Source organism: Candida oxycetoniae (genome assembly GCF_023343755.2).
Source record: "Candida oxycetoniae strain CBS 10844 chromosome Unknown scaffold18, whole genome shotgun sequence".
Taxonomy (NCBI): Eukaryota; Fungi; Ascomycota; class Pichiomycetes; order Serinales; family Debaryomycetaceae; genus Lodderomyces; species Lodderomyces oxycetoniae.
In genome coordinates this window covers 75,925-90,435 of record NW_026055460.1, presented here as the reverse complement: position 1 = coordinate 90,435, position 14,511 = coordinate 75,925, and the positions used below count along the sequence as shown (strand labels likewise).

At 37.4% G+C, this 14,511-nt stretch overlaps 6 protein-coding genes across 6 annotated transcripts; 4 read left to right on the top strand and 2 right to left on the bottom strand. All coding sequences in view use genetic code 12, as the record gives it.

Moving 5' to 3' along the window:
* Positions 1-846: 846 nt before the first annotated feature.
* KGF56_003301 (uncharacterized protein) lies at positions 847-1,089 on the top strand (the record flags this gene model as incomplete). Its single annotated transcript, XM_049324619.1, has 1 exon — positions 847-1,089. The coding sequence occupies one exon, from the start codon at positions 847-849 to the stop codon at positions 1,087-1,089; it is 243 nt and encodes an 80-aa protein (XP_049179618.1).
* A 73-nt stretch (positions 1,090-1,162) lies between these two features.
* DAO1 (Dao1p) lies at positions 1,163-2,251 on the bottom strand (the record flags this gene model as incomplete). The annotated part of the gene is made up of 1 exon (XM_049324618.1): positions 1,163-2,251. The coding sequence occupies one exon, from the start codon at positions 2,249-2,251 to the stop codon at positions 1,163-1,165; it is 1,089 nt and encodes a 362-aa protein (XP_049179617.1).
* Positions 2,252-4,469: 2,218 nt separating this feature from the next.
* ENG1 (endo-1,3(4)-beta-glucanase) lies at positions 4,470-7,973 on the top strand (the record flags this gene model as incomplete). The annotated part of the gene is made up of 1 exon (XM_049324617.1): positions 4,470-7,973. One exon carries the CDS (start codon positions 4,470-4,472, stop codon positions 7,971-7,973), a length of 3,504 nt encoding a protein of 1,167 aa, XP_049179616.1.
* A 274-nt stretch (positions 7,974-8,247) lies between these two features.
* Positions 8,248-9,579, top strand: KGF56_003298 (uncharacterized protein; the record flags this gene model as incomplete). Its single annotated transcript, XM_049324616.1, has 1 exon — positions 8,248-9,579. The coding sequence occupies one exon, from the start codon at positions 8,248-8,250 to the stop codon at positions 9,577-9,579; it is 1,332 nt and encodes a 443-aa protein (XP_049179615.1).
* Positions 9,580-10,839: 1,260 nt separating this feature from the next.
* On the top strand, positions 10,840-11,844 carry MAK32 (Mak32p; the record flags this gene model as incomplete). Its single annotated transcript, XM_049324615.1, has 1 exon — positions 10,840-11,844. The coding sequence occupies one exon, from the start codon at positions 10,840-10,842 to the stop codon at positions 11,842-11,844; it is 1,005 nt and encodes a 334-aa protein (XP_049179614.1).
* Positions 11,845-11,908: 64 nt separating this feature from the next.
* HOL4 (Hol4p) lies at positions 11,909-13,729 on the bottom strand (the record flags this gene model as incomplete). The annotated part of the gene is made up of 1 exon (XM_049324614.1): positions 11,909-13,729. The coding sequence occupies one exon, from the start codon at positions 13,727-13,729 to the stop codon at positions 11,909-11,911; it is 1,821 nt and encodes a 606-aa protein (XP_049179613.1).
* Between the last annotated feature and the right edge of the window lie 782 nt (positions 13,730-14,511).

Here is a 14,511-nt window from a genome sequence, read left to right as displayed (position 1 = left end):
CTATCTCGCTGTTAAAACGCTACCATGTGAAGAAGGAGATTGCCAAAAACAGCCTACTAGATGAGCGAAACACTATCGAGCAGAGCGAGATAGTGTTGTAACAAGCTACAAAGTGTTGCTCCACGAGTTTGATTGTTCAAACTATCGAGTAGAGCGAGTGTTGTAACAAGCTACAAAGTGTTGCTCCACGAGCTTGATTGTTCAAACTATCGAGCAGAGCGAGATAGTGTTGTAACAAGCTGCAAAGTGTTGGTCCACGAGTTTCATTGTTCAAATGTATGGGTAAAAGCCACAATGTGTTGGGCTTTAGTTAGAGAAAGAGTTTACTCTAATAACCAACCATTTGTCTGTCCCCTTAAGTTTTCGTTATCACATATTATTTTTGCCCAATTTCTCATATTTGTAGCATTATGCTATTGAACTGAACAAGCTATAAAGTGTTGCTCCACTATCTCGCTCTGCTCGATAGTGTCACCTCGCTCTGCTCAACAGTGTCGTTACTCTCTACATACTGCTCCACTAGCTCGCTTCGCTCCCTAGTGTCGTATATTCAAATTTGAGGCTCAATTGCTGGGTCATAAGTTCTTTATGAATTCCAGTATGCAAGCCAGTTTTTGCTCTCCCATTATCAACCAGAACGGCTTTCATTTTTTTCTTTTTTTTTTTGTCTTTTTGTGATAAGCAGCAATCTTGAGGATATCTCTATAGTACATGAAAGTAGAAAAAGCAAAATTGTAGTATATAAAAAAAGGGGTTTGCGCCAGTGATTTCTCCTGAAAAGGAAGAGGCTATCTTATATATATATATTTATATATAGTATACATTCAATTTGTTTTCTGTTTTGAAATGACCCTGTCAATTTCTAAGGAGCCTTCAAACAAGGATTTTTTCAATCCGCAATATGGGTATGCTGACGTTAATGTGAAAACGCAGCAATACTCAGATAAACCAACACCAATATTAGCTCATCATAATAACAAAGCAGCTGAATATATATCGGATCATGCTGATAAGGAGCATGCCAAAAAATACGCTCAACTGGGAGGCAAAAGGATATTTAATATGTTAATTGGATTTATATGTCATTAGATGGTCAACGAGGACAGGATTGATTAGAAGGAGCCGGAGCAGGAAAAGGAGCAGGAACAGAAAGACATTTTTTTTATAACTTGGAATTCCCTTTAGATAGATTATCCTTAACAATTTTTACAACTTCTTGAGCAAGACCATAGCTTCCTTGGTATCCACCAGCACCTGCACCATATTCATGGATTAACCATTTACGATGCTTATCGAGTTCGACTCGTGGACCGTCTTCCCTAAATGGTCTAAACCCAACATTCACTTGCTTAATCTCTATCTCAATTGGATTATTCTTATACTCTGGGTCAACAATTTCAGGCGCGTATTTGATTGCTCTGTTGATTAGCCTCGAAGTCAACTCTTTATCTTCTTTCTCGTTTTTATCGCCGGCCAAGAAGCAACCTCCAATAATGGTGCCACCTTCCTTTCTGGGCATCATGTACAACATTTCATTTGGAAATCCAGGAAACCCATCAACCGAAACCATCGACTTGATGTTGTTTTTAACTAGCAACACTTGTCCCCTAACAGAAAAGTTAATTTTCCTATCATCAACCCCTTTCAAAGCTGAAGCACCCAAACCACTTGCATTAATCACAATATCTGCTTTTTTGCCAGTAGTGGTGAAATTTCTTGCCTCTTCTATATCTTTGAGTAATGGAATTTTAGCAATTGCATTTCCCAATTCCTTATTTTGTTGTACCAAGAAGGAAAGATACGTAGGAACGGAAATGACAACTCCCTTAAACTTTGTTCCAAAAGAAATATCTGCAAAAGGGATATCTTGAGAGTCAATAATCTTGAAATCCTCAACAACGTTTCTGTACCATGGAATGAATTGTCTGAAATTACCCTTGGCTCGACTTACTGCATAATCAGTAAAATATGATATTGTGTCTACTGACCATATCCCCGATCTAAAATCGTCTTTGGCAAGCTGTAAAAACCTTTTATACCCTTTTTCGTCAATCTTCTGTAATCTAGTGTCCTCGAAAGTTGCAAAAGATTGCCAATTGGCTCCAGCATAAGGGGATGTATAGGAAGGGTCAATATCACCTGGTAAATGATGTCCAATAATAGAAATCTGTAAATTTGGGTCCCATTTCTTCAACTCTATTGCAGTAGTAAGGCCTAGAACACCTGCTCCGAGAACAACTACTTGGGTCATATTTGCAATTGTGTACTTACCTAGAAGCAAAAAGATTTAAACACTAAAAAGTCAATCAAGATAACGAATAAGGGTTTTTCAAAATTGCGTGGAAAGGGATAAAAAAAAAATGTGCAAAAAAGAAAAAAAAAAAAATTAAGATTTAAAGTCCCGATTGGTTATGGATTATAGTAAAGCTTAGTTGGTGGTGGGAACAAATAGTGTAGGCAATATGAGAAAAATCCAATTTAAAGTAGAAGAAACAACCTTGATTACACAGATTTGATAAAAAGGAATTAGCTAAATCGAGTAGTTTAGTTAGGTACATAAGTTATACCTAAGGCCGATCACGTTCCAAAAATATTTTTTTTCTGACAGATTCATAATTAACTTCATGACAGGTACATTTTGACCTAATAAAACAAGAGACTCAAACGACTAACTATGAGTACCTCTAGACCCACAACTGGCATTCACAAACTTCTCTTAAAATAAACATACAAATATGCAACCAACATTCACTACTATGATGCTTCAAACGAGCAATCCTCTTTTTTGTCTTGGAAGATATTCGTTTTCAAAATTGCACTCAATATTGCAACATCGTCCGTAGTCTTTTGCTCATCCTTCTGTTTTTTGCCTTTTTCTTCTTCCTCTTCTTCTTCTTCTTCCTTCTCCTTTTATCGCACATTGTGACCTAAAAAGAGCCAATGGCTTTTCAAACAGACTCTATGAGCACATTGACGTTGCATTGCTGGTTACGTCTTAATGAAGATCGTTTGTGTCTTGATTACATTTGTGTTTTTTATTATAAGATCTTTTAGTTTTGTGCGTGTTTTATTTTTTTTTGAAGATGGCTTGCAGAAACGTGGCGAATTTCTGGTAGCGTTTTCAAGAGACCAAGAATCAACATTACGGGTTTGAGTTGTGTGAGCAAAGATGAGATGAATTACAATGTGTCAGATTGAATGTCTTCCATGACAAATAAGCTTTTGTTTGTTTGTTTGTTTGTTTGTTTGTTTGTTTGCCTGTTTGCCTGTTTGTTTGTTTGCCCGTTTGCTTGTTTGCTTGTTTGTTTGTTTGCCCGTTTGCTTGTTTGCCTATTTGCTTGTTTGCTTGTTTTTTTAACTTCCGTAGTAATAGTCAATGTATCAGTTTGAATACCATCGAATTTGCCACCAATTCTATTACAAGGTTTATACTTTTGGCGCTTTATTTGAAACTAAACGAAGAACTAATCAAACAGTCACACTTGCGTGAGATCAAACAATAAAATACGAATCAAATCAATGACCCATGACTTCTATCGCAGCCATTTTTGCACAAAAGTAGTCATACTTGCTGCTTTGAGGATCACCTCGCTGGTTTTCAATAAAACAGTTTGTTTGTTTATTTCTTTTTTATTTTTTTTCTTCTTTATGCCACAATGCAGTAAGTTAAAATTATTCTGTGCAAGATGCAAAGTAATAACAGCAAAATATCAATGTATTTTAGGTTAAAATCCACTCGGAGTTATTATACCTCAAAGCTCTCCTCCTTTTCCTCCTTTTCCTCCTCCTCCATTTCCTTTTCCTCCTTCTCCTCCTCCCTTTCTACAGAGCCCATTATTGGCCTCTTAAAAACTTGTAAACTACCAACAAACATATGCTATTCAAAAACCACCGTGTTTATTTGTGCTCAACCAGAACCTCCTTTTCTTGAATCTAGAGGACTACAAAATGTTCTTATTGTATAATAATCACATCCAAACACACTATACACCCATTGTGTATGTTTTCAAAAAAAAAATCTTGTTAAAATACAAATCAAAGCTAAGCTTTTAAAACATATTATTTTTACTTGCAATAAGGTTTGCACATATAATTTTTTATTTTCTTTCTTTTTCTCGTTTTTCTTCTGGCTATATCTTGATTTTGCAACTATTGTAATGGAATCTGTGATCAAATTGATATCACCCTTTTTTCATACTTGCTGATCCCTTTCTATTTCTAATATGATTTTTACTCTCTTGTATATTCTGATAATTATATTTGTATATGTATATATATATGTATATATATGTCTATAATGTTTTCCTCATTTTTATTAATGCAATATTCTTGTAGAGTCTTTACCACCTCACAAGCCAATCATTACATTACTAGCTAACCAACTACCTATAATCTAACTACTTTTCATTCATTTAAAGGTTTTATTCGCTCGCTTCATAATTTCCAAAAAGGAGGGTTAGTCAATCGCAATGAAATTGAAGGTTTTCTTTTCCCTATTATTAGCTATTTCTAATGCAGTGGCAGAGGAGGAACTTGAATCAGAAGATAATGTAGTCACAGTTACCAAAACACACTTTGTCAACAGTCCATGTATCAAGTCTTTGGGTGCTCAAATATTATCGAATAATCCAGAAAGTTTGACTACAGGAATTCCAATTGTATTTGTTCATGAACCAAAAACAGTAGCTGCAAATGCACAACAGCAGCAACAGCAACAGCAACAGCAACAGCATTTCACCTCTATCATTACCCATACAAATTGTCACACTGTCTACAAGACTGTTACTCCAAACAAATCTACATCTGTAGCACCTGCTCCTCATGTAACTCAAGTTCGTGACACTACTTTTACTACATCCACCTCAACAACAACTTTGATCAAGACAGTCCAATGCACAAAAGACGTATGTAAAACAGTAGCTTATACCACTGTTGTGCCAACCGTTTATACCACTACTGGTAAAGAAACAGTAACCTTATCTGGAGGTGCCGCTAATGATGCTACTAAGCTGAGTTCACAAAACAAAAATTCAGCTGCTGCTACTCAAGCTAGTCCAATCCCAGGATCTGCTTCCGCTTCCAACCCAGCAGTTTCCTCTCAACTATTAAGCTCGTTAGCAGGATTACTTGGCTCATTTTCTGCAAGTGTAACTCCAACTGCATCAATAGCATCAACAGATGTCGAAACGGCAGTTACTTCAACTTCAACGGTTTTCAGTTTAACCTCGGAACCATCGAGCACTTATGAACCATCTACTTCATTGGAATCATTACCCACAACAAAACCAGCTCCAGTCACCAGTCAATCAGTTGTTTCCGAAAGCAAATCCGTTACCATTGATGTATCTTCAATCACTGATGATGTAACTATTTCAACTGAAGCCACCCAGTTGATTGTTGCCAACGATGAAACCGTTAGTGTTTCTGATCTCAGCGTCAGTAATGGAGCTGCTGTTGCCACTTCAAGCTTGGCTGCTGGAGCCGGATTAGAAGCTGACTCAGAATCTTCATTTGTTCCATCCGCTACATTAACAGTATCATCGTACCTGTTAACTTCATCGTTCGTTTCCACTACATCATTATCAACTGTGTTATTGACTTCATCATTTGTATCATCTTATGGTAACTCGTCAGTTCTCGTCAGCTCAACTATGGAAAGCGTTTCAACTATTAGCACTATTATGGCTGTTGTCAGCTCGGTACCAGTATCTGCATCTGTACAGGAAAGTAGCATGATATCACTGAGTCTGGAATTTTCAATGTCGTCAACTAGTTCAGATATGGAAGCGGAAGAAACTCCAAATATTGATCCCGAGATTTGTTATTCAGGAGATTTGTTCACTGCAATTGATACTTCTGCGCCACCATCGATATTCCCAAGAGCGCAACTTCCATTGGCACTTCCAGCTGGAGTAAACAATAACGGTAAACCAATTCAAACTAACAAATATTATGCCAACTTGTTCTTGGGCAATCAACAACAAATGGTTTATGCTTATCCTTATGCTGCTTACTGGAGTAAACAAACCTATTACGGCTTTGGTGTACAGCATGCAAATGCTTCACAAAGAGTCTTTGGATCTCAAAACACAAATAATGAAGGTGTTCCATCATTCTACTTTAATCCTACCAATAATGGAGAATTGATCTTTTCAGCAACAACATTCGGTAGAGATTCAGTGTTTATGGGAGTTACTGACATGAGTGAAATGGCAGCCAAAGTTACTTTATCTAGCACTTCCGGTGATACGGTTAACAATGTTGAAATACCATTTGTGCAAGGTATGGGATTTGTTACTGGTATTTACAACGGAGATTTGGTACTTAGATTAAATTCCTTATATGGTTTTAAAACATTAACTTTTGAAAATTCAACAGCCTTGTTACCAAATGTGTTGAAATACCGTGCTACCTTGCTTAATGATATTGATTGGTTGATTTATATTACTTTACCTGTTGCAGATGAAAACTTCAAGTTATCAGTCTCGAATGTATACCTGTTGGAAGCATCAAAATCTGTCGATGGTTTAATTGTTCAAGTTGCATTTGCTCCAGATCAAGAGCAGGATAAGTTTTATGATGCTGCTGCAGGTATGTACCCAGTTAGAGCTACAGTTCAAGGATCAGTTGTCTGTTCATCTGCTGCGTCATACCAGATTGTCTACGATACTCAAGGTACATCTTCGAGTGGAAAACCAATAATCTTTGCTTTACCTCACCACCTTGAATCATTGAATGCAGAAGGAGCAACTGGAATCAAAATTTCATCCCAAACTAAAGGAGAAATGAGTGGGTTCTTAACAAACGTGTTGTCGTTTACTGAAGTTATTGACAAGAAAATCCAATTCTTGCCATATCTTGCTGGCACAACTACTCCCTTGGTCTATTCAACTGATCAACTTGCATTATTGGCAAAAACAGCCAACGAGGAGTTAGCTGTGGATATCACTGCTTCTGTAAAGAATATGAACTCAAACTATTTTTCAGGAAAGGTTATTGACAAATACGCTCAAATTTTATTAGTTGTTGACGAAATTATCCAAGATGAAGCTGTCTCCAATGCAACATTAGCTGAAATGAAAAAGGCCTTTGAGACATTCTTGAACAATCAGCAGTTTTACCCATTAATGTACGATACCAAATTTGGTGGCGTTACTTCAACTGCCGCACAAAGTGGTAATGATGGAGCAGACTTTGGAAGTGCCTACTACAATGATCACCATTTCCATTACGGATACTTTATCCACGCTGCTGCTGTTGTTGGGCGTATCGATAAAAAGCTCGGAGGTACTTGGGCTCAAGACAATAAGGATTGGGTTAACTCATTAGTGAGAGACGTTGCAAATCCATCAAGCAGTGATACTTTTTTCCCCATTTCAAGACTGTTTTCATGGTATGATGGTCACAGTTGGGCCGCTGGATTATATGCAAGCAATGACGGTAAGAACCAAGAATCAAGTTCAGAAGATATTCACTTTGCATATGCTATGAAACTTTGGGGTAATGTTATTGAAGACTATGCTATGGAAGCAAGAGGTGGATTAATGTTGTCTATCATGAGACGTTCATTCAACTCTTACTTTTACTTAAAGTCTGATAATGTAGTGCAACCAGCGGCATTCCTTCCAAACAAAGTATGTGGTATCTTTTTCGAAAACAAACTCGACTACACTACTTACTTTGGTACACCAAACAACAATCCCGAATATGTGCATGGTATTCACATGTTACCAGTGACCTCGGCATCTTCATCGGTTAGAATTGCCTCGTATGTTCAAGAAGAATGGAACGACCAAGTGTCTACATTTATCAATAATGTCAACAGTGGTTGGACTGGTATTCTCAGATTGAACCAAGCAATCATTGACCCTAAAGTTGCTTATGCATTCTTTAGCTCCGATACTTGGACAAACACTTACCTTGACAATGGTCAAAGTAGAACTTGGAGTTTAGCCTTTTCTGGGGCATTTTAACCCATAAAGCTCAAGCTCAAGCTCAAGCTCCAACTTCTTTTATTATTCATGCTACACGAAATCATACAAATATGCTTAGGATATGAGCTCCCTCTCCAATTACACGAAATCTAGAGGGAGAGGGAGAGGAAGTTATACTTGTACTGTTCATTAAAATCAATATTCATTTTTATAGACCTTTTTTTTTTTTTTCTTTCAATATAGATAAAACATTGGTAGCATGGATAAACTGAATAAAATATATGGCTTTTATAACCACACCCATTCTCTTTTCATGTTTTCGTTTGCAAAGAAGTTGGTCGATAGACTTGAAGGGCAAGCGAGCCAGGATGACTCGTTTAATGATGCATATTTCAAGAATGCAACGCATATAAACAATAGAGGGTATGGTCTTCGTGTGTTGAATGTAGTTGCGCATTCTAAGGCTCATGAATATGGATTTGAATCATGGTTCGATTATATTATTAAGATTAATAATCACGAATTGCCCTTACTTCATGCCTTTTCAACTTATTCATATACGATTAATGAAGATGGCACCATCAATTACGGCAATAGTACCACTGCCGAGCAGGCAGCAGCCGTCAACTTTGACTTGTTAAATAAAGAGTTGACTACATTAGCTCAACACAAACAAGACCTCATTCTTGACGTGTGGAATGCTAAAGGCGGTGTCATAAGGCAAATTAGTATCCCCTTGGAAGAGGAGGAAGAGGAGGGGGAGGAGGGGGAAAAGACTGAGGAGAAAGGGGAAAAGACTGAGGAGAAAGGGGAAAAGACTGAGGAGAAAGGGGAAAAGACTGAGGAGAAAGGGGAAAAGACTGAGGAGAAAGGGGAAAAGACTGAGGAGAAAGGGGAAAAGACTGAGGAGAAAGGAGGTGCAAAGTCTTTGAAAAAATTGGGTTTAACCGTTGAGTCGCAGCATTTGAACACCGCGACATTTGTGTGGAGAATATTGAACACGCATGTAGGATCACCAGCATTTCGGTCTCAATTAGTTCCTCATTCTGATTTTATTATTGGATGTGACTCTGCATTTCCCAATGACCCTAATTCCAAAGGTTTGTTAAGTAAAGGAGGTGAGTCACTCTTGTCCAACACAATATTAAGCTACTACAACCATCATTATGCACAATCGGGAGAAGACAATATACCTATAACACTATATGTTTATAACCACGATTACGATATTTTACGTCCCGTCACAGTGAATCTTTCACGCCAATGGGGAACGGGTCATAATAGGGGTATTCTTGGTTGCGATGTTGGTTATGGGTTAATACATAGAATTCCTGAAGTTGTAGGGAAATTTGAAAAAAATTCCATAATAGATGACGTGTTGTTTCAATCTGAGAATACCGCTGTGGATCTTGACACCTCCACCAATGTTGTTTTATCGGCACCGCCTCCATTGGGCGCAACAAAACCATCTACGAGATCAGCTAGAAAGAAGAAACATATAGTAGCTGATAGCCAAGAGTTGAATGATTATATGAATGAAGAATTGGATAAATCAAAGAAATTGGAAGATAGTGTGAAGCATGAGACTGGAGATCTTGTTCCACCACCACCACCACCAACAACAGCAACAACTAAGGCTGGGTAAAGGAGAAAGGGGAAGAAGAAAGAAAGAAGGAAAAAAAAAAAAAGATTGTATCTGAGATGTAGCGTAAGGTACGTTGATTTGTTCCGCCTTTGTTTAGTCTTTATATCAACTATGACTCTCTATCATTCAGTAGCATGGCACGGTGTGTTATTGAATTATACCCTTTTCCCCTCTTTCTCCCAACTATTTAGTCCGTTGGTGATGACATTGTAACTTGTCATATATCTTGAAAATCCTTATACTAGATATCAGCACATTTTCATTGATATTATGGTTTCTTTCAAGCTCGCCGATTCGGAGTTGTTGGAAAACAAGAGTAACCAGAAGATAGTTAAATTATGTTTAGTGTCATGAAGAGAAAAAAAAATTTGCCCATTGAGAGATTTGAACTCTCGATCTTCACGTCGCAAATTTAATATACGAGCGCGACGCCTTAGCGACTTGGCCAAACGGGCATTTATTTGAGGGAGTGACACAGCCTAGCGAGTTTTAGGCTCACAGAAACCATTTAGATTACTGGACCAAATTCTGTTGAAAAATTTTTCATTCATAAAAACAATACAAATGAAATTTACTTTAGTTGATTTGTAGCAGTAAACAGAGCCAGTTACAATCATACATGTATAAAATGTCATTTGATTGTTTTATATTACGGTTGATTTGATTGCATTATTTTACGATTCATTTTATCAAACGTTTTGTTTTAGTTGAAGAGAATTTTGACTTTTTGAAAGGAAAAAATCAAAAGTTTGGTTGCGAAATGGTTCAAAGATTTCTCTAACGACACTATTGAGCAGAGCGAAATAGTGGAGCACACTGCCTACTATCTCGGTTGAGGTTTCCGTTAACAAGTGGGAGGAAAAAGTCCTTGTCCGTGGATGCATACTACAGAGAACAAAATAAGGGAGTAATATTAATAACAATAATAATAGTATTATTTCCCGATTTTGAAGTATCACAATTTCCTTGAGCTAGGCTTTTTGTTGTGTCAAGCTTACAACAAAGAAGATCACCACCACTAGGTAAGATAGTGCTTATAGAAGCTTTATTTTTCGATGCCTTACTCAAGCTTATGATATTTGTAGACTTGAGAAATAAATCCTTCTTGCAATTTGAATTCTCCACAACTTTCTGATAAAGAATTTATTTACTTATTTATTTACTTATTTATTTATTTATTTATTTATTTTATTTTTATTTTATTTTTTCATTTTTCTTTTTTGCAACTTTCAATTAAAACTATTGTAACTGCATGGAACCATGTCAATATTCACGACTTTGGGAATGTTTATTATAGATGAAAATCGGTATGTTAGTCCTTCATATCCACCTCAGGAAAATATTATAGGGGGAGCTGGGCCATACGCGATGATTGGCGCAAGAATTGTTCTGCCAGCACAATATAGTCGGAAAATTAGTGGAATTATCGATGAGGGGACAGATTTCCCGGTGAAAATACGCGAAGAAATAGATACATGGCAAACAGGTGCTATTTTTCGTAAAAACCATAATCGGTTAACTACTCGAGGGGTTAATATATATGAAAACGGAATTCGGTCGTTTGAATACCAAACACCAAAAAAGAGAATTGAAGTTGAAGATGTTTTACAGTATCCGGAATTGAGACAAAGTCAATGCTATCATTTGATTTGCTCAATAGATCGTTGTAAATTGATTATTGAAGAACTAGGGAAAGTGAATCCTAATGCGATCTACATATATGAACCATTGCCTGACGACTGCCTTTTTGAAAATTACAACAAATTAAAAGAGGTGCTACCTTTGATACACGTGTTTTCTCCAAATCTCGATGAAGCAAAAGCATTGACTCTGACAAACTCAATAAATGCTGACCTCACGGAGTTGTGCAACAAATTCACAAGCTATCAAAAAATAGCGAATTCGGGTACAGTGATTCGATGTGGTGCTTCCGGATGTCATATTCAAACACTGAAAGAAGCATCTCCGTGTCAGTTAAACGTCACCTTACCAGCCTACCATCAAGATCAATCTAAAGTGATCGATGTTACAGGTGGAGGCAATTCCTTTTGTGGAGGATTCATCATGGTATGGTTTTTGAGTGGCCAAGACTGGATTACTAGTGGAGTTTGTGGCATTATAAGTAGTGGGTGTATCATTGAAAAACTTGGAATGCCAGTGCTTGAACAGAATAAGTTTAATGGGCTTTCCTTAGAGGAGAGATTGGGAACATACTTCAAAAAGAATCCTCAACTAGCTGATAAATATAAATTGGAAATATCGTAATATATATTGGTAACATTTACCTGTTGGAGTTTTTCTTTCTTTCTTTTTTTTATTATTATGCCTTTTACTCTATCTGTGCATCACTATCATTATCATACTTACTCTTTAAAGAAACACTGGGGGGTATGTTATCTTCATGGTATAAACTTCTCATCAACTCCTTCTCATCCGTCCACCTTCTTGACTTCTTCCCATATATGTACAACGGAATAGCAAACAAACTCACAAATAACTGAATCCCTCCATATGTAACGTATGCGTTTTTATACCCTTGAGCATCAGCATACTTGTTATTGAACAAAGAAAAGCAAAAACCCAAAAAGTTTTTCAAAAAATTGAAGGAAACCAAAGTTTCCGCTGCAAACACCTTGTATGAATCAACTGCAAATGTGATGGCGGTAGTGGATGCTATCGAGGAACCAAATGCCAAAGAACCAAAAAACAAAACCGGCGCAATCCATGGATCCTGTTCAGTAGAAGACCAACCATATCCCATTAGTCCTATTACAATAAAGATTGTTGATGGTATGATCATCACAAGCCTGAATTCAGGTTCGTACACTCCTTTATTCACGGAGACCAAAATTCTACTAATTCTATCTGAAATTAACCCGCACGATAATGAGCCCAAAATTCCTCCGACAAAGGGCGAGATATAAAAAAGACCAACAGTTTGTTGATCATATCCATATGGGGGATGCCTGAAGATTTCCGAAATGGTTTCTGAAATCACAATCAACCAAACCACTGCCAATGCATATGTAATCGATCCAAATAATACATGCGGATAACTGTATAGTACAAATGGCCTCAAAGCAACCATCCACCAACTATCTTTCGTGTATCTTCCATGCCAAATCTTCAAATTATCCCACCAACTGTTCTTTTTATGTTCCACAGAAAGGGCAACTGCCGCTGGTTCAGTAATTTCAATAGGTTTCTCTTCCTCTATATTTTTAAAAAATTCACCACCCAATGATGATGGTAAACTGTAAATATCCTGAAAATTAGATTGTGAAGGCCGGTGCAAAGCAAATGCGTTGGGTCTTTGTGATGGAGGGTGATACGATGCAACATTCTGAGCAGCCTTTGTCTCCTCCAACGATCTCTTGGACGGGGTCGGCGTTCTGTCCCAAAAAGTATCGGGAACAAACAATATAATCCCTATCAATGTGGCGCCTAAAAACATCGCCAAAATCCAAAATAGCCAGTGTCTATTCAAATTCTGAAACACCAAACCTGACAAAAGTGGAATGATGTTTTTACCACCCAACATCAACATTGTGTATAATCCCACTCTATATGCACGCTCATGAGCAAAATATATCTCTGCGATTGTTGCACTTGGCAAACATTCTGTTGGTGAGGCACCTATACCAGTAAGAACCCTAGCACCCATCAAACTGCCAAACGATTTCGCAGCACCACCCCAGATTGCACCCATCATAAAAATAAAAGTTCCTGCAATGTAAACAAGCCTTTTGCCATATAGTACAGCAGTGGGACTAGCAATCACCGATCCACATCCAAGTGATAACATAAACCCACCAACAAGATAAGAAATCGTAGTCAAAGGCTTATTAAATTCAACAACCAAAGTGTTCATTCCTGCAGCCAACAAGGGCGACATACCTCCTCCGAGAAAACTAGCAAATCCGATTATAAATAAACACAAATCTCGTTTCCAAACTGACCAGTTCAAAGGGTCATTTGGCGAATCGTGAGGCTGGGGGTTTAATATAACACCCGTTGTCGATTTCTTCATAGAATGGGCTTCATCTTCATCAATACCCTCATCAAGCATAATAATCGTACCAGTGACATCTCTAGCGTCTGGTTGTCGGATTCCCAACCGCGTACGCCGATTCCTGAGCTCTCGTGTCATTTGTATTTTATCAATATGAAGAAAACAAAAGGAAGCCGAAAGTTGGGCTTTCGTGTAATTGGGGAAAGGAAACAAGTACTTTTTGAAGTAAAGGAAACAAGTACTTTTTGAAGTAAAGGAAACGAGTACTTTTTGAAGGAAAGGAAACAAGTACTTTTTGAAGGAAAGGAAACAAGTATCTTTTGAAGCAAAGAAATTAAGTACCTTTTGAAGCAAAGAAATTAAGTACCTTTTGGCCCCTTTTGTACTAAAGTCGAGACCAAGCTCAAAATCCAAGTTGAAAGTACACTACACAATAGAGACAGATAGGATATTGTGAATGTTGTTTTATACTCCTATGCAACATGAGATATTTACTCAGCCTTACTACCCTTGAATCGTATTAGTTTTCTTTCTTTTTAATATTCTATTTTTTTTCTTCCTAAAAGAATGCATTAAGTAATATTTACTGGGGTACTGGAGAGAGCACTAGCGAGCGAAGCGAGCTAGGAGCACTTACTAAAAAAAGTCAACAGAGTAGAGCAAACTGTGAAGTAAAAACCAGAGAGTCCATTTCAGTTGCAAGAATGTTGGATAGTCCAGACTAGCTGTAAGTATTGCTTTATTGGATAACCGCCTCTTTTACATTCTGTTGTTGGTTGATGTCATCAAATTCCGATATTTTATTTTATTTTTTTCTTTTGCCTCGTTACTAGCGACTGTAGAGCAAAGCGAGATAGTGGAGCACCCCAGCTCTTATCTACACTGACTAGCTCTTGGAGCACTTATTAGCTAGCGACACT